We start from the raw sequence: 22,089 nt of genomic DNA, 5'->3' as shown, positions 1-22,089 counted from the left end.
GCCCCCTGACCTTTTGTCTATACTCCTACTAACAAAAAAAAAAAAAAAAAAAAAAAGGAGAAAAACAACCAGGCCATTTCATTCAGTGGAAAACTACCTTGTAATGTGTGCAGATAATTCCAAAAGCTAATATTTCAGATGGGCGGCAAACAAAACAGTTTTCAATTATATGACAATTAAGAATTGACTATTAAGAATTTGTTAGGAATAACCAAAATAAGTAGGTAATCATATTATCACATCATAAATGAACATCCAACAGAAAATGTTAAAATAGTTTTTTAAAAATGACATTTCAAGCTTACTTTTGAAATTTTTCAATTAATTTCTTCACCATTTTATCTGTAATGCCAGGACAGGCAGCTTCAGCCACGGCAATACTTTTCTCCAGTTCTTCGATTGCCTGATTCCTGCTTGCATTATTCTCATCCTGCTGTTTAAGCTGAGAAAGATCAATAGCTATAACATTTAAAATTACTAAACTTCTTAAAATAGATAGCCAAAGCTGATGAGTCTGTACTTACTTCAGCAAATGCAGGTGTGATTATCATAGACAAACAGCTCAGGGTTTGTACAAGATCTTGCTCCTTTGAACAAATATTATCGATTATACACATGAAATTAAAATAATCACTCATGCATTCATTGGAGTCCTCCTCAAAAAAGACCCAATACAAGGCAAGTCTCCATACTTTCTTCACATCACTCATTCCCATCCATTGTCCAGAGGCCTCTAACTTCTAGGATTACAATTAATATGCACAATTCTATTTTAAAACATACCAATGGCCACTTAAATGACTTCTATGACCTTTTCTTATTAGTTTGAAATGAATGGCAAATGAAACATACTGTGGACATGGCAAATGAAACATACTGTGGACCACAGTGAGGTAGACAAGCATTTAGGGGTATTAAATTCTAACAATTTCTGGCCATCACACTGTCTCATTTTATAGTTCAAAAAAGTCTACCAAAAGGAAGTGATCATCTCTGTATACATACTGCCCCATTCTGTAGTTTCTTAGGATCAGGCTTCTTTCGCACAGTGGTAAAGCTCCATTCAGGATGAGTATTATTTTCCCTGCTGGTGGACTCCCTAAAGAGATTGCCAAAGATATTTCTATAAGTTCCCAAATGACACAGCTTGGGGAAAATATCAAATCAGTGCAGACAGATTCTGAATGGATAATTGTCCCAATGTATAAAAAAATCATTTGATCTCAGTTTCAAATACACACTGCTTTCTGCCAAAGAGTAGCAATGGTACCCAGCTCTAAGTGTATATCAGAATCACATGTGAAGGTCTCTTACTATATATAATGTCCTGGCCCAATCCCATCACTGACTAGATCAAGATCTCCTGTAGTGTGGCTTGTGTTTTTTTTTTTTTAATCTTATTTTATATTGGAGTATAGTTAATTTACATTTTTAAAGGCTCCATGAGTGACTAATGGGCAGCAAAGGCCAACAACCATTAGAACAGAGTAAAGACAACTACCTTGGTACTTTTTAGACCTTTCAAAAGTTGGACAATTTCTCATAAATGCAGATATTATCTGAAGAGATTTGGTGTTGCCTTTGTGTCAATTCAACTAGCAGAGGAGCTAATTCTGGTGTAGCCTACAGACTCTGTAGTCTAAATTAAGTTAAGGAGTTAGAGGCTCAAATGTTAGTATAAATGCTGTAGTTAAAAAATAATGCAACTTTTTAGGGGGTACAAATCAGATATAAATGAATATTTCAATGTACCGGTCTGATCACAGTTTGGTACATGGTCAAGAGGTGAGAGACGTTAGTTCTCCAGAGAGGTTTTGCAGGTTGCCAGGAAAGTATGAGAAGACATTGCTCTTTATCACTTTGGGCAAGCTAATAAAACACCTTAAATGCAATCTTGTTCCAAAATTTTGTAATATACTCAAGTATCCACTAGGGGTTAGACTGAGACCATTTGAAACTAAAGAAATTCACTTCTAAGGAGAAAAAAAAAAAAAAAAAAAACGTGTTTCCAAATTCATTGTACTTCACAGACCACAATTTTAAAAGATTTTCACAATTTCTAAAGTCACACTTTAGAATAGGTTTATATTTTATGCTAGAGAAAGCATATCAGCTCACAGTAAAAGATGTGAAATACTGAAATGGGCTATCTACATAAAAAGTAAACAACTGGTACGTACGAATCAGACCCGTCAGAATCAGATTCATCATCGCTGTGTCCTTCTGCCTTCCATCTCTTAAATCGATCTATCAGTTCAGTCAGATAAGAAGTCTTCTTTGAATTTTTTACAATGAATTTATGTTTCAGAAGTTCTTTAGCTGTAGGACGCTAAGGAACAAAAAAGGAAGGATGCACCACTATTTCTAGGCTTTTTATGATTGCAAAGAGTGATATGAAATCATTATCAATTATTAAGCTGAAAGGTATAAAAGTTTGTCTATAGATATGAGGATAACTAAAATGCCATAGGACAACAGCTAATTCTATTTCCGAAGTGGCTCAAGGCAACCAAATTAAATTCACTACTTTGGTATCAATTTGCTAAAATCCAGTGGCAAAAGGTAGCCTACGTAACAGCAAACAGGCAGGCAGGACTTTCTTCAAAGCAGAGAAACACATGACAGGACTTCGATAATTAAGTAAAAATTTTAAAACAAGATCATGCATTAAAATACTTTTATTATATTTATTGTAAATTGGGAAAAAAAGGATGAGAACTAGCAAGGCTATAACTTTCTTATTATCTGCACACATCATATGACCCCCACATTAATCCCTTCTCCATCACACATTAATTCATATTGCATCTAAATAAAAATACCGTGTGCTGTGGGGGATATTTCCTCCCTAATATTTTATTAATATCAGAATATTCATTAGCAACCTATGATAGTTACATCCAATTTAGATAGTTCTTGTGTATTTTAGTTTCTCACAGTTATCAGGCAACTTTATTTTAAAAACAAAAAAACAACTGTAATCAAATTTGCCAACTAAATGAATGGAGCTCACTAGACTTCAGGAAAAGTATACGACTTCATGTTGGAATTTCTGAACATTAAATAAAAAATCATGAAACACCAACAACTTTTCATGAAAAATGAAAACAGCTGAATAAAAATCATTGTGCATAGTTATACTTTCTTAATGACATCCTAGAAAATGAACTTTTTTTCCCCTTGAAATAGGAAACAATCAACAGAATGAGGAAGGTGCTAGGGAACATAGCAAAAAGAGAAGATGCAGGGGAAGGAGAGAAGAACTACAGATCTTGTCAACAACCGAACAAAATTAGCAACACAGACGGGACAGTCAGGTTCCTGGATGGTCTGTAGACAGTTTCCACAGGCATTGTATTCCTTACTGTTGAACAAACCACATTGGCTCTATGTATATCTGATCACAGAAAACAATGGTCATAGCACATATACTCACAAATGATGGATCTTTGTTCAGGCAAGCATCAATAAACTCCTTAAAGGATTTAGTGAAGTCTCCGACAAGAGTTGGAGGATTGTTTTTTGGAATAAGAAACAGAACTCTCATTGGATGCATATCGGAGTTAGGTGGCTCTCCCTTGGCTAGTTCAATAGCAGTGATTCCCAGTGACCAAATGTCAGCCTAAGGTAAGGAGCAAAGAACAATTATCTTGAAATTCCATTCTAACATTCTGCCACAAAATAACCTGTGGAGTCTAATGGTCATACAATATTAAAATGTCTCAAGAAATGTGGTGTTAATAACTTTTTGATAGAATTCATTTTTTTAGAAAAGTATCAAATTCCCTACTTTGTGCCAGGCACTGCATTCCAAGCACTGAGAATTCGGGTGGTGACTAAACCAGACAAAAATTCCTGCTCTCAGGAGGCTTATGTTCTAGTAGAAGAGAAAGATAAATGAATAAACAATAGGATGTCAGATGGTATTAAGTTCTGTGAAGAAAATACAAAATCAGAATAATGGAATAATGAATGATAAGGTAAAAGGGCTGCAAATTTACATGGGATGGCTAGGGAAGACTATTCTGTGTCCGTAATGTTTAAGCAGAGACCTGATTGAGAGGAAAGTTATTCCAGTAAGAGGGAGAGGCAAGTGCAAAGGTCCTGAGGCTGAAGGGGACTTGCTGTGTTTATGGACCAGTAAAGAGGCCACTGTGGCTGAAATGGGTAGAAAATGGAGGAGAGTGGTAGGAGATGAGGCAGAGGTGGACAAGGGCCAGACAGCAGAGAGCCATGTATGTGATAGTAAGGACTTTGGATTTATTCCAAGTAGGATGGAAGGTCATTGAAGGGAAGAAGATCCAAATATTCAGTATTACCAGCATCTAAGGAACTTATGATTTAGCAGCAAAATTTGACTTGACTCTAGTTTTAGAAATACTCTAAGAGGAAGGAGAATTAAGGCAGTTTATTAAATAGGATAGGATGCTATATAAAACAATATTAAAAACAAAATAGTTTATAGGTAACACTTCACTTTTGAGTCATAAGCTGACTGCTGGATAACTTCAGGAGCCATCCAAAATGGTGTTCCCACAAAGGTATTTCTTTTAATTTGTGTATCCGTCAGCTGGCCAGCCACTCCAAAGTCAGCAAGTTTCACATCTCCTTGCTCTGAGAGCAAGACGTTGGCAGCTAGGAGGGAAAGGAAATGAAAAAAAAACCTCAGCTTCCTCAGAATGCATCTATTTTTCTCAGGTTCATATTAGACTTCTGTATACCTTTTATGTCTCGGTGAATTTTCTTTTCAGAATGCAGGTAGTCCAGACCTTTCAAAATTTCCTTTAGCATGGTAGCGATCTGGAACTCATCAAATGGACCAGCTCGCAGCTTAGGGGGAAAGACACACATATACATGTAAAAGTTTGGAACAATAAAGTTCAAACTTAACATTATCTTTGAAATAAGGGAATTGCTTATATATAATGAAGCAGTTCTGTTTATTGAGCCAGTATTTAAACAAATGAGAAAATTCTTAAGGGTGAAGAGAGTTAAGTCAAAGGGCTAAAAGGGTTTTCAATGATTAGATTTTAATGATTAGATTTAACCTTGAAAGATAATATAACTATATATTAGCTTCAAATCTTGAGGTTCTTAAATATTTACATTAAAGATCTAAGGAACATGCTTCAGTCATGACAGATAGGAAAAAATATATCAACTACTTAAATTTTGGCATTTGCTGTTTAAAACATTAAATATTTACACTGAACTGATTTTTAGATCAGATGGTCCATAAGATTTCTGCAGCAACCCAATTTGATCATATGGGTCTGCTGTAGCACCATTCTTAACATTTACGTATTTCAAAAACATTATAAAGCATAGAGACTTTTTGGAGACTCAGATTTAAGTTTTAGCTAGGAATATAATAATTAAACTATTCAAACTTTCATTGTAAAAAGAAATTCAAATCATGGAGCGATACCGTTTTTCAAATAAACATAACACATTTCCCTTTCTTTCCCCATCCCTGTACTAAAGCCAGTGGTTTCAACTGCAATACAAGGAAAGCAATGATTAAGTTTCAGGAGAATTTGTAATGGAATATCTGAAAATCTCTCTTTAAAATAAATGGTTATTTTAAAATTCTGGTACCTCATAAAGCACAAACAGTGGACTGTATAATATTATTACAGGAAAGGGTGGGAATCTAAAGTCAGAGCTGAGGTAGAGTTCTGTTTGCTGGAAGGAGGGAAGAGGTGGTGAAAATCAAATATTGCCCACTCTGCCTCACACTGGGAGGGATTCACAGCTCTTTGGCACCTTCTGTATTTCATCTTTCATGAATGCCATATTTATTCTGAATAAAGGGCACTTTCATGTTGAAATTTAACAGCTTAAAATAGAACCCATACTTCGTCTCACTATTTAATATTAACTATGCTCTGGATATATAGTATACTTCAGGGATGTTTATAGTTCAGTAGGTGCCTTTCCTAGGTCACAGTATCTATTTACTTTCAAATGTATCAACTTCCACCCCAAAGTATCTATTTAAACACCAGTGATTAAAGTCACCTAAAAGGTGAAAATGGTATATTATTTTATTGATTGCTGGTAATGAAATTCTGAGATACTACCAAACAACTTAAAGATAAATGTCAAGTAATACTACTTAAGACTAGTACTTTAGTATCATTGATTATAAAATGTTGACAGGGCCAGAGGAGGTATATTCTCAGTCACTTAGAAAATTGGGCAAGGTCCATATAAAAGGTACTAGCTATCATTCTGAAGGATTTCTAAAAGTGGTCTGAATAATACAGAATTTTAAAAATATACTTAAGTAAAAACTAACAGAAAAGTGGTCCTACAGACACATTAGCTTATCTGGTATACTTAGGTCCAGTTTAAAATTCAATGCAATCTCACTTAACTGGGTACTGGAGGAGGATGGGAAGGGCACTTCCGTGGCAGGGAAATGGGAGTGGGGTGGTGGCAGAGTTGGGTTTTTCTTGTTCATGTCAGACAGAAAACTATCCCAAACCTTGTGGTTAAAATGTTTCCTGAGGCATGATGATAATGATCAGAAAAGGAGAAAAAAAGGAGCTGGAAAGAGAAGGAAAGTAAATAGATGGAATAGAGGTTGCTTTTTAAAAATTTCCAATGCAACCTTGGAAGAGATGATGCCAAGATCCTGGTCCACTGTCCTTGGAGCGCACAATGGAGCTTCTCTCCAAAGACTGAAGACTTTACCATGTCTCTAATAGCTAACACGTCTACCCCAGGGCAGGGTGCTGGCTTTGTATGATTTGCCTTTGTTGTCAACTGAGGATATTCAAGAGAGGGACATTTGCAGGCTTGGGGGTGTTCTCCCACACTGCTTTGACTTCCAGCCAGTCCCTAATGCAGCATGTTTTGCTATGCTTTCTCTTATGGTTAGCATATTGTTTCCAACTTTTTCCCCTGGTGCTCATGTTTTATCATCTTAACCTTATTATATGTGTTTTTGTTGTAAGCCACTGCAATTTTTATTGGAAACAAGTGAGGTATAATCAATTCAATAAAATAATGTACAGTATGCTCAAAGTCTGTTCACACACAACTGATTTTTTTTGTAAGAATGGGAGGAAATCTTGAGGTATATAGTTGTTGTTTTCAGTTGCTAAGGTGTGTCTTATTCTTTGCAACCCCATGGACTGCAGCCCGCCAGACTCCTCTGTCCATGGGATTCTCCAGGGAAGAATATTGGAGTAGGTTGCCATTTCCTTCACCAGGGGATCTTCCCGACCCAGGGATTGAACCCACATCTCTTGTATCTTCTACATTGGCAGGCTGGTTCTTTACCAGCTGAGCCTTTGGGGAAGGTCCATATACGATATAGTGTTGAACATAATTACTGGTCATAATCATATTACACTAGTCAGGCACCAGTTTAACGGGATGAACACTTTTTGCCCAGCATTCCTTTTAATTTCTCTTGTCCCTGGTAGCACTGCCCTCCTCTAACCCTGATCCTTTCTTAGATTCCTCCAAACGATAGCATTCTCCTAAATGAAGAATAGTATATTCTCAGCATTTGCTCTCCCTACAAAGTCGAGTCAATGAGGTTTATAATTAAATCATAATAGTATTGAGTATTAAAGCTAGAAAAAGAAAACTAGAGAGATTACTCATCTAATTTCTTATTTGAACATCTGAGTCACAGGTTAAATAGTCTGCCCAATATTAGCCAGCTAGTCAATGGCAGAACTGGGAACAGGATCTAGGTCTCTTGATTTTTAGCCACTACACAGCTAAAAACATTTTAAGTTCATTGAATTTATGCTAATTGTTATTTTTTGACTTAGGCAGAGCTCAGAATGAGATTAAGATCTCACAATCATTTCATTCAGAGGTTTCATAAAACTGCCCCAACTACTCTTGGGGGATACAGATTGTATTAGTTAGGGCTGGGGCACCGTCCAATGCTTCCCGTTGCTATCAGAGATCCTGATGAAAGCAGTGCGCTTGTCTTGCCAATGCCTACAAAACAGGGAAGTGACATGGTAAACATTTTGGGGGGCCAGTTAAGGTAACTGTGATAAATTTGGAAAGGATTCTTAATATTTAAAAAGTAGGAGGAGGCTCCTAGAGCAATCGTGAGGCTTCTTGTGGAGCTAATGGATAAACTATTGTTTAATCAAACTACATGACAAGACAAATAGAGCTGAGATCATTTAATGGTGAGAATGAGACCTGACTCCATATGCATGAAGGACTATTAGCTAAAGAAATACCAGTTATGTTCTCTCACCAGACAGGAGTGAGAAAGAAAAAAAAAAATGAAATGGAGCTTTAGGATGTAAGAATTAGATTAGACACAAGGAAGGATGGCCTAACTCAGCAACTGATTAAACTGAGATGAATTCCTAGAAGATGAGGCTCTCCATCAAGTTTAATTACCATTTCTTTTGAATGGTTTAAATATGGTTCTGTCTAAAGGAAGGAAAAATCGCTTATGGTCATTTCTGTTCATAGGATTATTTGAAACTTTGGAGGTACTGAGAGTCAATATTAAAGCCTTTAAGAAATATTTGATCACTTTCAGTCAGAGAAATTAATCTCTACTTAAAAAAAATAAGAATTAAAACATTACTCGGTGATCTTAATCATCAAAACACTTTATTTTTAGAAACAGCAGACTCCAATTTCAAAGGCAGAGCATATTATATAAAAGTCGTATAATATTAAAGATGGAAGACAACTTAGTGCAACTTCGTTTTATAGGACGTCAAGCCCAAGGAATTTATGTGTCTGGCTCACAGTCACAGACTTAGTTATAAACAGAGGCAGCCCTAGAAACTCAAACTCGCATAGGCCAGCCCAGTAGTCATTCTATTACACAAAGTTGTCTCTAGTCATTCATATTGCATTTTAAATACAATGTCATATTAATAACAATTTTAAAGGGGGAGGGACAACACTCATAGAATCACACCACTTGGGGGAAAACAACCAGTGTTTCTCGATAACATTCTGTGCACAAACACATCTTCATTTATTAGAACTTTTCCCTCACGCTGCAGGATTTTAGCAGCCTGGTCTGCTAAAATGGCTGTGGCATTTCCAAGTCATTGTGACAAAAATGCCATCACATTTCCACGTCACCTATAGAGAGGCAGAGAGAACTCTGCAGAGAGCTGGGTCTGTAGGGCTTCTTGGTCAAAACCCAAGAACCACATTTAGAAACAGTTATCTGGATGAGATCTCTTCAAAAATCTAAGAACACTCAGTCTTCTCAGGGATAAGCATGTAAAGTAAAACATGAAACTGATGGCAACTCTCACACACTCATTCCTAATTTGGAGGGAATTTTATTAAGCTGTTTGCATTTCTTACATACTTTAAGAATGCCAGCAATGTGCAGAACCTGCAATACAGCTGAATATATGTTAAGAGTAGCAGTCCTGAAGGCAGAGTGAACATATTAACTAAAGCAATCACCTAGCTCGCCCAAAAGCCAATGCTCACTCCAATTGTGGTGGATTCATTTTGATATTTGGCAAAACTAATACAATTATGTAAAGTTTAAAAATAAAATAAAATTAAAACACTGGTAAAAAAAAAAAAGAAAAAAGTGAAAGTACGGATGTGTGTGTAATTGTTTAAAAATACTTACAAGATCCAGTGCTGAACCGCCACCCAGGTATTCCATTATTATCCATAATTTTGAACCCTGTGAAAACCATGAAATAGCTTAATAATTATAAACTGGAGCCAAATAACATACTAGCATAAATGTTCAATCTGACATACTAATGTACTGGCTTTAAAATATAGGTTTAAAATTAGTTGTTTGGAACTCAATATATATTTCCATAGAATATTACAAATGAGAGTCAAGTCCTAAGTCTTGACTCTCCCTGAAACCTATTGAATGTATGATATAGCTAAATATTATAGATGACACATTATTGTTGCTTATTGTCAAACTATTAGCAACTTTAATAAAAGTTAGGAAAAAACCATAGCTTTAAATTATTATTTTGAATGATGATACTGAAAGGAAATGAATGAGGAGGTAAATGGAGACTTTAGAAATTTTGAATGGGGCTTCTGAGTGCTTCCCATGTGATTTGAGAGTCTGAGGACACTGGGTACTGTACCTTATTTTAGTTTTTGTTTTAATCTATTTTACAACTTTTATCAGCCATGATTAATGGGCATTTTTTTGTACAAATGTAGAAACTAGTAAGAACACTATAGCCCCCTCTCCCCCAAGGTAAATGGATAAGAGAAAGGAAATGTGTAGCTTGAAGAGCATGATGATTAATCCAGGTAAAATTAACTTCACTGTCAGTTGTACAATAGGAAATGGAGCTCATAAAGGGAACACACATATTTGAATTACAAAACAGGTGTGTACACACACACACACTATTCAGCTGTATCAGACAAAATTTGGAAATCATTAAATTTTCTTTCAGCTACAGTTTGAAATACTGGAGACATCTCTCTCTCTCCATAACACTTCATGAGTGGTATTCTCTGAATTTTTTTAGGACCACAGAATTGACTAGAAGCGGAATGGTTGGTTTTATTATACTGGCAAATAGCCAATCTGTGAATGGATTGTATTCCAAAAGTCCATATTTTTTAAGAAAGATATTTGGGGTTTGGAAAGCAAGCATTTTGCCATAAAAATAATGCATAGGTTCCTGGAGAAGTCCCCTCCAAAGGACAACTTAACACAAAGGTATCCATAGTATACCTGAAAGAACACCAGAGAAACTACTATTTATACCATAACAATGTTTCTAGGGGAAAAGTGGATTCAGTGTCTTGCTTCATGTTGGGATTCCGGGAACACATTTCTCACCTTTACAGTCCCAGCTGCAGGATAAAGATTCTCAAGCTATTGCTGGTAGTTCTGAAACTCTAAAATCCTTGGGAAGTAGGAGTTCCATTCAAAATTTCCAAGTGTCTCTGTGAGGCTGGGACTTTATGATGGCAGAGAATGGACTCCAGAAAAATGATGATGGGTGTTTAGGGGACACTGTAGTGCGGGGAATAGTCTGTGGCTGAGAGTTGGGGACTGGGGAGGGAAGGTTCAGTTAAATTAAGATGTTGACACTATGTAGGATGTCTAAGAGAGAGAGGAACAATGCCCTCCACCCATCTTGACACCCGCTCTCTCCTGTCACAACAAGCTCGCTTGAGCTTAGGAGAGAGAATAGCATCTATAGTAGGAACAAGAGAAAATGAATCCCCATAACAGTGAGAGGGCAGAAGAGTTCCAGGAGGGGTTCATGCAACTTGTTTTAAGTATAGAAATTAGACACTCAGAACATGATAACTGTGAACTGTTCCTCACAATGCCATACAGCCTGAGAAGCTTGTCTTTTGCCACAGTTTGTTTCTAATAAGTACTACATTCTACCTCATGAATTCAGAATGCTTCCCATGCACGTGACATTTCAGAGAAAAACTGAAAGATCTTACAAAACATGTTTATCTGTTCTGCAGTTCTGTGTGAATGAGAGCACCTGTTTTCCAAGTTAAATACAATGTGTGGCTTTTTTTTTTTTTTTTTTGGTACCAATTGAAAACAGAGACTTACCAACTGTCTGTTCATCACTAAAAAGTATTCATAGAAAGCTTAAAAATGTCATTAACCTTATGACTAAGCAACTTCCAGGTCTGAAAATGCTTCCTCTTTGCAAGCGAGCTATTCGGTGGAACTAGGACTCTTTCGAAACAGGCAGGGAACCAGAGCTGTCTGATAGGTTTTCTGGGTGCTTCCTTCTGACCGTCACTTCTACAGACAAGTGTCGCTGGAGGATGGTTATATGTCTGGACATTCAGATGACTGTGAGGCAGGCAGAGGAACTGAAGCAAAGTGCGACTGGGCACAGGCAGGAACGGCAAGCTGGTGGAGCTCCTGCCTACTCACGGATGCTTAATCCACACAGGCTCTTAACTCGTTCCTTGTCCACAGTGGGTCTTAATGAAAACACCAATCACAAACCAAACCTGACCAAAAATCCCAGATCCTGTGTTTGTATTCTTTTGGGGAACTACAACTATTACCTTGGATTTCTGGTAAAAGATGTTTGCGTATGAGAATGCAAATATTTGGTTTATTCTTAAATAATTTAAAAGCCTAAGATGATATCTACATAGTGGTTTACAAATCTAAAAGAGCCAAGTGGCTCTAAACCATAACCATATATCCGGCACATTTAAGCATAGAAAGTCCCTGCAGGGAAAATGCCACTTTTCCAATTATAAAACGACCCACACGTTTTAGCAATGGGTTGGAAAGAGTAAGTGTAAAGTTCTGCATCAACATGGGTGGTAAGTTGCTGTTGCTGCTGCTGCTAAGTCACTTCAGTCGTGTCCGACTCTGTGTGACCCCATAGACGACAGCCACCAGACTCCCCCATCCCTGGGATTCTCCAGGCAAGAACACTGGAGTGGGTTGCCATTTCCTTCTCCAATGCAGGAAAGTGAAAAGTGAAAGTGAAGTCGCTCAGTCGTGTCCGACTCTTAGCGACCCCATGGACTGCAGCCTTCCAGGCTCCTCCATCCATGGGATTTTCCAGGCAAGAGTACTGGAGTGGGGTGCCATTGCCTTCTCCGGGGTGGTAAGTTAGGGGTCAGGAAATGGCTCTCTGTTCCAAAATGCAGAAAACCTAAAGAGTAAGTACTTCAGAGTTATACTGTTTACCAGGGAGAAGTTGGGAGTCTAGTTTTAACAAATCACTGGTGTCTGGAGTATCAACTCCATACCCCATGGGGCCTTTGAACGCCACTGTGTGCCACTAAAGCAGACATTTGGCCAAAGTGGGCAGAAACGCTACTGTGGACCTTGGGATTCATTTGTTCACAGAAAAACAAAAATTTAAAAGAAAAGAACATGTAAAATACCCATGATATGTATTTTCAAGATAACAGATCATAGATCAAGTTCATATACATGAACACAGATCAAGTATATGTTGAATTAAGCAGGTCGGTCTATGAAGCAAATAGCCAAATATAACACTGACCACATAAACCAGCATATGCAAGTAAGACAAACAAGTCACCACTGGGCAAATGTTATATGATCCCACTGATCTGAGGAGTCTAGGGTAGGGAAACTAAAGACAGAAATTAGAATGGTGGTTACCAAGGACTATGGTGAGGGGAGAATGGGGAGTTATAGATTAATAGGTACAGAGTTTCGGTTGAGGAAGGTGAAAACATTCTGGAGATGAATGGTAGAGATGGCCACACAGTCACTGGAGTGTATGAAATGACACAGAACTGTACATTTAAAAAGGTTAAAATGATAACTTTTGTGATGCATATTCCACTACAGTTAAAAAAAGAGAAAGAATGTAAAATTTTACAGAACCTCAAGGAATAGTAGAGATCACCTTGCCAGAACTTTACTACCTGAGATTTTTTTTCCAGTCAAGAATGCCTTGTCTATACCCCAGTCTCACATCTCAGTTCAGTTCAGTTCAGTTGCTCAGTCATATCCGACTCTTTGCAACCCCATGGACTGCAGCACACCAGGCTTCCCTGTCCATCACCAACTCCCAGAGCCCACTAAAACTCATGTCCTTTGAGTCAGTGATGCCATCCAACCATCTCATCTTCTGCTGTCCCCTTCTCCTCCCGCCTTCTATCTTTCCCAGCATCGGGGTCTTTCCCAATGAGTCAGTTCTTTGCATCAGGTGGCCAAAGTACTGGAGTTTCAGCTTCAGCGTCAGTCCTTCCAATGAATAATCAGGACTAATTCCCTTTAGGATAGACTGGTGGGATCTCCTTGTAGTCCAAGGGAATCTCAAGAGTCTTCTCCAACACCACAGTTCAAAAGCATCAATTCTTTGATGCTCAGCTTTCTTTCTACTCCAACTCTCACATCCATACGTGACTACTAGACAAACCAAAGCTTTGACTAGATGGACCTTTGTTGGAAAAGTAATGTCTCTGCTTTTTAATATGCTGTCTAGGTTGGCCATAACTTTTCTTCCAAGGAGCAAGCATCTTTTAATTTCATGGCTGCAGTCACCATCTGCAGTGATTTTGGAGCCCAAAAAATAAAGTCTGTCACTGTTTCCACTGTTTCCTCATCTATTTGCCATGAAGTGATGGGACCGGATGCCATGATCTTAAGTTTTCTGAATGCTGAGTTTTAAGCCAACTTTTTTACTCTCCTCTTTCACTTTCATTAAGAGGCTTTTTAGTTTCTCTTCACTTTCTGCCATAAGTGTGGTGTCATCTGCATATCTGAGGTTATTGATATTTCTCCCAGCAATCTTGATTTCAGCTTGTGCTTCCTCCAGCCCAGCATTTCTCATGATGTACTCTGCATATAAGTTAAATAAGCAGGGTGACAATATACAGCCTTGACATACTTCTTTCCCAATCTGGAACCAGTCTGTTGTTCCATGTCCAGTTCTAAGTGTTGCTTCTTGACCTGCATACAGATTTCTCAGGAAGCAGGTCAGGTGGTCTGGTATTCCTATCTCTTTCAGAATTTTCCACAGTTTATTGTGATCCACATAGTCAAAGGCTTTGGCATAGTTAATAAAGCAGAAGTAGATGTTTTTCTGGAACTCTCTCACTTCTTTGATGATCCAACAGATGTTGGCAATTTGATCTCTGGTTCCTCTGCTTTTTCTAAATCCAGCTTGAACATCTGGAAGTTCATGGTTCACATACTGTTGAAGCCTGGCTTAGAGAATTTTGAGCATTACTTCGCTAGCCTGTGAGATGGGAATGGCAAATCACTTCAGTATTCTTGCCTTGAGAACCCCATGAACAGTATGAAATGGCGAAAACACAGGACAATGAAAGATGAACTCCCCAGGTCAGTAGGTGCCCAATATGCTACTGGAGATCAGTGGAGAAATAACTCCAGAAAGAATGAAGAGATGGAGCCAAAGCAAAAACAATGCCCAGTTGTAGATGTGACTGGTGATGGAAGTAAAGTCCAATGCTGTAAAGAGCAATATTGCATAGGAACCTGGAATGTTAGGTCCATGAATCAAGGTAAATTGGAAGTGGTCAAACAGGAGATGGCAAGAGTGAATGTCAACATTTTAGGAATCAGCGAACTAAAATGGACTGGAATGGGTGAATTTAACTCAGATGACTATTACATCTACTACTGTGGGCAAGAATCCCTTAGAAGAAATGGAGTAGCCATCATAGTCAACAAAAAGAGTCCGGAATGAAGCACTTGGATGCAATCTCAAAAACGACAGAATGATCTCTGTTCATTTCCAAGGCAAACCATTCACTATCACAGTAATCCAAGTCTATGCCCCGAACAGTAATGCTGAAGAAGTTGGACGGTTCTCTGAAGACCTACAAAACCTTCTAGAACTAACACCCAAAAAAGATGTCCTTTTCATTATAGGGGACTGGAATGCAAATGTAGCAAGTCAAGAAATACCTGGAGTAACAGGAAATTTGGCCTTGGAGTACAGAATGTAGCAGGGCAAAGGCTAATAGAGTTTTACCAAGAGAACGCACTGGTCATAGCAAACACCCTCTTCCAACAACACAAGAGAGGACTCTACACATGGACATCACCAGATGGTCAATACCAAAATCAGATTGATTATATTCTCATATCCCAACCCCTATCAAAATCATATTCAAGACCCATTTTAAATGCTACTCCCCAGTCTGGGGATTAGTGTACTTGATAAACCTACTCACAGATAAGTGGGAGATATGAGGGAAGTTAGATCCACCTATCTGGAGCTAAGGAGAGAAGCTGAAACCAGAGACAGGAATTTAAAAACTGTCAGAATAAAGTAGATGAGACAGATGAGGGTGAACATGCCAAGTGAGAGGAAGACACAGAGGAGGTACCCAATTAATAAATATCTGCTGCATTGAGTCTAATATGAGGCTTCTTATAGGTGTATTATAGGAAATTTAAAGCGATTCTTATTTTGAGTGAAAAAAAAAAAAAAACACTGAAAAAGGAGGAAATATTTCCCTCTCAGTTTCCTTCAAGTTGCACAAATGGTTCACATACTGTTGAAGCATTACTAAATTTTTTTATTTAAAGAAAATTCCAGAAATATTCCAGAAACATTCACCATACATTGGGAATAAGCACACACAAAAGTCTCAGGAAAAATAATGAGAAAGCTGTGTACAGATCCTGTTCTGGAATATTTTACTTCAATCACTCAATTCTTTTTTAAAAAATAAATATCAGGAGTTGTGGTATATGGAGGGGGGCATATATCCTCAACATAAACAGAAATCTAAAAGCAATTTTCGGCAGCACATAAAGGCATGATTCAAATTCTATTCAATGCCTGAGTGACCTTCATTTTAAGATTTACATCGAACTAGAAAAATATTTAAAGATTATAAAAGATTCTTCCAATATTATGAGATCAGAAGGGAAGGCTTTGCTTATTTTAGCACTCTTCATAAAGACTAACTTTGTCTGTCAAGAAAATCTGCACTGAACTAAAATTAAAGGAAAATACTGTGGTCATACTGATGTGTTTATCTGGTTTTTACTCTTGTTTTTAAAAACAAAGTTATACAGTGAGCTCAGTCAAAATGAATACCCAGTACATTTTTGCAAGTCTCAAGAAAAGCACTACAACTATATACAGTTTCAGAGAGCATATAATTTTCTCTCAAATGTAATAACTTTTCCTCCAGCTTACAGTGAGGTCCTGATTATATCCTGTATTAGGACAACCTGAGAAGAACTCAGTATTCTACTTTACTCAATTAGCTTGACTCACAAAATCCCCCATGTTATCTGAAATCCAAGGATGGGCCACAATAAGAACAGAAGTCAATTGATGATGCAGTTCTCTGATGGTACTTAGAGGATGCAGCCTTGAGTTACATTGACTGCACCAAGCTAAACCCTGTTATATTTGATGCGATTTTAGTTTAAAAAAGCAAGCCTGAAAAGTCACACTATGTCTTAATATAAATGGAAAATAAACAAGGGGTTGATTTAAGAAAGTAATTTAAATAAACAGTATTAAAGAGTTATAAAATTATAATTCTTTTTCTCTCTGTGTATATACGTATACTCATAATGAGACAATATGTGTGTATGTGTACAAATAATCTAGATACAAATAATCAATATCAGCCATTTGAATTTCTACAATTTTATCATGAAGTAACACATTCTTCAAAGTAGTCTTTCTTATAATGTACTTTAATGATCGGTTAAAGAGATAAAAATAATGCAGTTTAATTCTTTAAGAAGATATCTTGGATAAGAGTTCTGTATCCTTAACTGGCCTAAAAATAATCTGCAATCAAGATTTGGAGAAAACAGACTATCAGTTATATTTGTTAAAAGATTAAGTATTTGGGGGATGACTGGTATGTGTATACTATGAGGGAAATTTTTTAAAATGTGAAATCTTAGGAATAAATAGTGCAAACAGAGTTACAATTCATTTTCCATGGGAGTATTGAATACAAATAAAGGTTGTAAGCAACCAATGGGGCTTCCCTGGTAGCTCAGCTTGTAATAAATCCGCCTGCAATGCAGGAGACCCTGGTTCGATTTCTGGGTTGGAAAGATCCCCTGGAGAAGGGCATGGCAACTCACTCCAGTACTCTTGTCTGGAAAATCCCATGGGCAGAGGAGTCTGATGTGCTATAATCAATCCATGGGGAAACAAAGAGTCAGACACGATTGAGTGACTAAGCACAGCACAGCAAAAGCAACCAGTAAAAGTCAATACCATATCAGTACACATTTTAAATAGGGCTTACTTAATATTTTGAGTCAGTTACCAAAAGTAGCTTATCTGGTAGAGACGCCTAAAAATACCAAGTGTTCAGATTTGCTCCAGAGTGGATCTGAAATTATAATGATTCAATCCAGAAGGAGCAAACCAGAATGAGCATGAGCATGCACACACACAGACACACCACCATCACCACTACCACCACCAAATTTCCTGGGCTGCCTACAACCACGGGAATTAGAAGGGGGACCTAAAACTACTGAGACTGGAGGCCAATAGGATACTGAAAAAGGGAATCTGACCTGCTAAATAAGCTTTTTAGGAAAGAATATGAAAGCAAAGTATACCACAAAGAATCAAGTAATTATGTATACAGTAAAACAGAGTAATGGCTAACACTCCAAAGTATATTGGATATGAGTTACTAGCAGTATTACTTCCTCCTGTGAGTCTTTCCTTCATACCATAATGGGAAAAAATGATAGAAGTGACCATTTGCTTATTTATGCAAATGGTACCTTGTACCTTGTATGCATTCAATCACAAAATCTACACCACTGTAGTGGAAAACGGGATTGTAAGCTCTTCAAAGGCAGGAGCTGTTCCCTTTTACATCTCCATAATCTAGTACAGTGTGACACACAGTGACTGGTTATTTAATGATTCATTCTACTATGCGTTAATTCCACAGTCACCTAATTCACATACTCTTAGACTAAATTAGCCTCTGTTGGGAATTCCCTGGCGGTTCAGTGGTTAGGACTCTGCACTCCTACTGACAGGGGCTGGAGTGCAATCCTGTAAGCCACAGAGCTTGGCCAAAAACAAAAAAAATTAGGCTCTACAGGGAGGGAGGAAGGAGGAGGGTTCAGGATGGGGAACACGTGTATACCTGTGGCAGATTCATGTTGATATATGGCAAAACCAATACAATGTTGTAAAGTTAAAAAATTAAAAAAAAAAAAGAAAAAAAAAGCCAGGGAAATTGATAATGAATATCTATATGAGTATTAACTAATACAGTTTATCCCAGGGTATATTTGATCAGCAGAACATAAAAGGATAAAAAGACAGCATTAACTTTTGTGCAGGCCAAGAGCCTAATGGGTTATAAACACACCCTTCTGGCCTAGAGATAGACAAGCAAACAAACAAAAAACCCTTCCCTCTTATAAGCCCTGAAAATCAAAGATCTAACTAATACTGCCTTCCTTTGAAAAAATATCAATATGGGGATATAGTTTTAAATTTTAAAATAATTTAAACTCTAATCTAAGCTGCTGCTGCTAAGTTGCTTCAGTCATGTCCGACTCTGTGTGACCCCATAGACAGCAGCCCACCAGACTCCCCCGTCCCTGGGATTCTCTAGGCAAGAACACTGGAGTGGGTTGCCATTTCCTTCTCCAATGCATGAAAGCGAAAAGTGAAAGTGAAGTCGCTCAGTCGTGTCTGACCCTCAGCGACCCCATGGACTGCAGCCTACCAGGCTCCTCCATCCATGAGATTTTCCAGGCAGGAGTACTGGAGTGGGGTGCCATCGCCTTCTCCAGTCTAATCTAAGCTAGATTTTTCTAATTATTTATTGTTTATATTTCAATAGATACAAATCTTGACTCTAACTCTGGAACCCAAGAACTCACCAAAGAGTTTTCTGTGATGCAGAAATACCTCCATCTGCTGGAACTTTAGGTGTCTGTTAATTCTATAATCCTGGAAACTAAAAATCCAACTTTTTTGGTGGTGGGGTTAGATATTATTCTATTTAATTATATTTCAACAAGTATTTATCATGTGCTTAAGATGTGCCATGCCCTGTGCTATGTGATGTGAAAACATAACAGGTTGAACTAAACTCCCTGACATTAAGAAGCTCATAATCTAGAGGGAGGATGTGTAAATAACCACCATAACTCAATGGAACAAGTGACATACTTACAGTACATATGCCATCAATTCTGAGGTTGAGACAGACTGGGCCATTGAGAATAATGTGTGAAAGTCCAGGAAGAAAGCTCTTTCCTGACAAAGGTTGTGTGTCAAGGCTCAGCTGCCTTTCTGCTCCCCCATCAACCCAAAAGTTCAGGTGTGGAAAAATGGTGCAGCTGAATACTGGATGCATTCAGGACACAGCTGCTAAATCTAAATCTATTTTGGCCCTACAAATGGAGCTGGATTCTGCCTGAAGGCCGAAGGCTGCCAAATCCTAATTTAAGACACTGCCTTTCAAAAAACAGAATTAAAAAAAGAAAGACTCATAATGAAAGTACCTCATGACCTAAATGATCCAGTGCACACATTACCTTTAAATATGATCCATAGTATTTCGTTACATATGAGCTGTCACACTGACTCAAAACCGTTATTTCTTGCTGAATGTCTTCAATTTCATCTTCGGCTTCCTCGAGGTCTATGATTTTAATAGCAACCACTTGCTGGCTACGGTTATCAATTCCTTTGAAAACTTCTCCAAAGGAGCCTTTTCCAATGCGTTCTAATTTCGTGAAGAGCTCTTCTGGATCGGCTATATTATTCTGAGGGGGCAGGGAGAGAAGAAAGGGAAGAACACAAACATTTAGTATCAAAGTTTTAAATGAAGGAAAATAAATCATGTAAGACAATACCACATTTATCTAAAAGAAAGCATACAAATTCCCTTGACTCTCCACATATGCTTTGTTAGAACAACTGTAACCCAAACGGGTAGTCCATATTCTATTGGAAAACCAAATTAAATGGGCTTAGCTGATCCTGCTATCAGAAACAATCTCATACAGCAAATGTTGTCTCTGGCGCATGCCAAAGGGCCAGACTCTTTTTAGAATAAAGCAGCTGACTATATACAATTTGCACATTAGTGCAATGGTAGTGATAGTGAGAGAATACCTAACCTACTGTAGGTAGGGGCGTCATTAAAATTCTTACATTCCACCAGCAAAATATTACCTTTAAACTCTCTGACTTGGAAAACCCAATCACAGCACCTGTACTTGAAAACCACCATGTAAACAACACAGAACACAAAAGACCCAAGAATCTACAAGTCTTTTTTTTCCTTTTTCTTCTTTATTTGGGATCCTATCTGTATGTGTAGCTCAGATGGTAAAGAATCTGCCTGCAACACAGGAGACCTGGGTTTAATTCCTGGTTCGGGAAGATCCCCTGGAGAAGGGAATGGCTACTTACTTCAGCATTCTTGCCTGGAGCATCCCATGGACAGAGAAGCCTGGTGGGCTATAGTCCATGGGGTCATACAGAGTAGGCTATATGACCGAGCAACTAACACTTTCAACTTTCATCTGTATGTAATGCTCTCATCAATGGCTGAAAATAAAATTCCAGAATAAGTCAATATTTTTCTACAGCAAAATCTGAATCAAGCATAAGTTTTCAGGTTAACAAATATATTGGCAAGACTTAGATTTTATAAATTCACTGTCCTTCCCTGACTCAGAAATATCCTATATCTAATAGTGCACAATTTTTATTTGAAATTTGACTCCCACAGGATAACCCTTCAGTCAGTTCAGTTCAGTTCAGTCGCTCAGTCATGTCCAACTCTTTGCGACCCCATGAATCGCAGCACGCCAGGCCTCCCTGTCCATCACCAACTCCTGGAGTTCACTCAGACTCACGTCCATCGAGTCTGTGATGCCATCCAGCCATCTCATCCTCTGTCGTCCCCTTTTCCTCCTGCCCCCAATCCCTCCCAGCATCAGAGTCTTTTTCAATGGGCAACCCTTAACCTTACTTAAATTCATATTGCTGAATATATACTGCTGATGAAGTAGAAATAAGGATTTCCAAACCTTATTTCCAAACCAAAGGGCATGTTATTAATTAATTTTACTTTTTCATGGAAGGGCATTTTATTTTAAATATAATAGTAGTGTGTACATGTCAATCTAATTTATACTTAACTGCCTTATTAGTCTACATCTAAAACTTTACTTTGGATTCCTTCAAAATATAGAAGAATGTTATATAGTTCTAACTTGTCTATATTTAATTTGTTAATTGCACCTAGATTATTTGTTCATTTATTACAATTTAACCTGGTCATCAATTTCAGAAGGCAAATTATAGAGTTATTAGCATCATTCCCTAATATCTTTTTTATTAGACAAATAGATCATTAACATTATTTTTCTCTCAAGTTCATTGTACCATCATCACCAAATAGACCCAGTAAACTGCCCGCTTTTGAGTAACTTAAAAACTTATGACTGATTTTAAAGAATTTCACCAATTTTTCTCTTTTTGACCTGCCTAAAAGACAGTTTACACATGACCTGCTTAATTTACAAACTTCCCCATTCTCCTTGATTGGACTTTTTCCATTTTTAAAAGACAACTTTCCATGTATGCCATAGTCTCTTTGGTATGGCAAGCTACTTGTTATCTCCACCCA

The 22,089-nt window shown here is 37.7% G+C and overlaps 1 protein-coding gene across 3 annotated transcripts in view; it reads right to left on the bottom strand.

The window, feature by feature from the left end:
• STK26 (serine/threonine kinase 26) overlaps positions 1 to 22,089 on the bottom strand; it is a 66,599-nt gene that overhangs the window by 2,571 nt on the left and 41,939 nt on the right. For 2 of the 3 annotated variants that reach the window (XM_044936443.2, XM_044936444.2), the window contains exons 2-10: positions 19,982 to 20,212; positions 9,605 to 9,661; positions 4,722 to 4,830; positions 4,478 to 4,635; positions 3,437 to 3,622; positions 2,181 to 2,329; positions 1,006 to 1,099; positions 525 to 587; positions 306 to 442 (exon numbers count right to left, since the gene is read on the bottom strand). In XM_044936443.2, coding sequence (XP_044792378.1) covers positions 306 to 442; positions 525 to 587; positions 1,006 to 1,099; positions 2,181 to 2,329; positions 3,437 to 3,622; positions 4,478 to 4,635; positions 4,722 to 4,830; positions 9,605 to 9,640 — 932 coding nt within the window. In that variant the 5' untranslated portion in view covers positions 9,641 to 9,661; positions 19,982 to 20,212. Of the gene's footprint in view, positions 1 to 305; positions 460 to 524; positions 588 to 1,005; positions 1,100 to 2,180; positions 2,330 to 3,436; positions 3,623 to 4,477; positions 4,636 to 4,721; positions 4,831 to 9,604; positions 9,662 to 19,981; positions 20,213 to 22,089 lie in introns of all 3 variants that reach the window. The other variant, XM_044936445.2, reaches the window with a different exon arrangement.

Source organism: Bubalus bubalis, chromosome X (genome assembly GCF_019923935.1).
Source record: "Bubalus bubalis isolate 160015118507 breed Murrah chromosome X, NDDB_SH_1, whole genome shotgun sequence".
Classification (NCBI taxonomy): domain Eukaryota; kingdom Metazoa; phylum Chordata; class Mammalia; order Artiodactyla; family Bovidae; genus Bubalus; species Bubalus bubalis.
The sequence above is the reverse complement of the archived record's forward strand: the minus strand, read 5'-3'. Positions and strand labels throughout refer to the sequence as shown.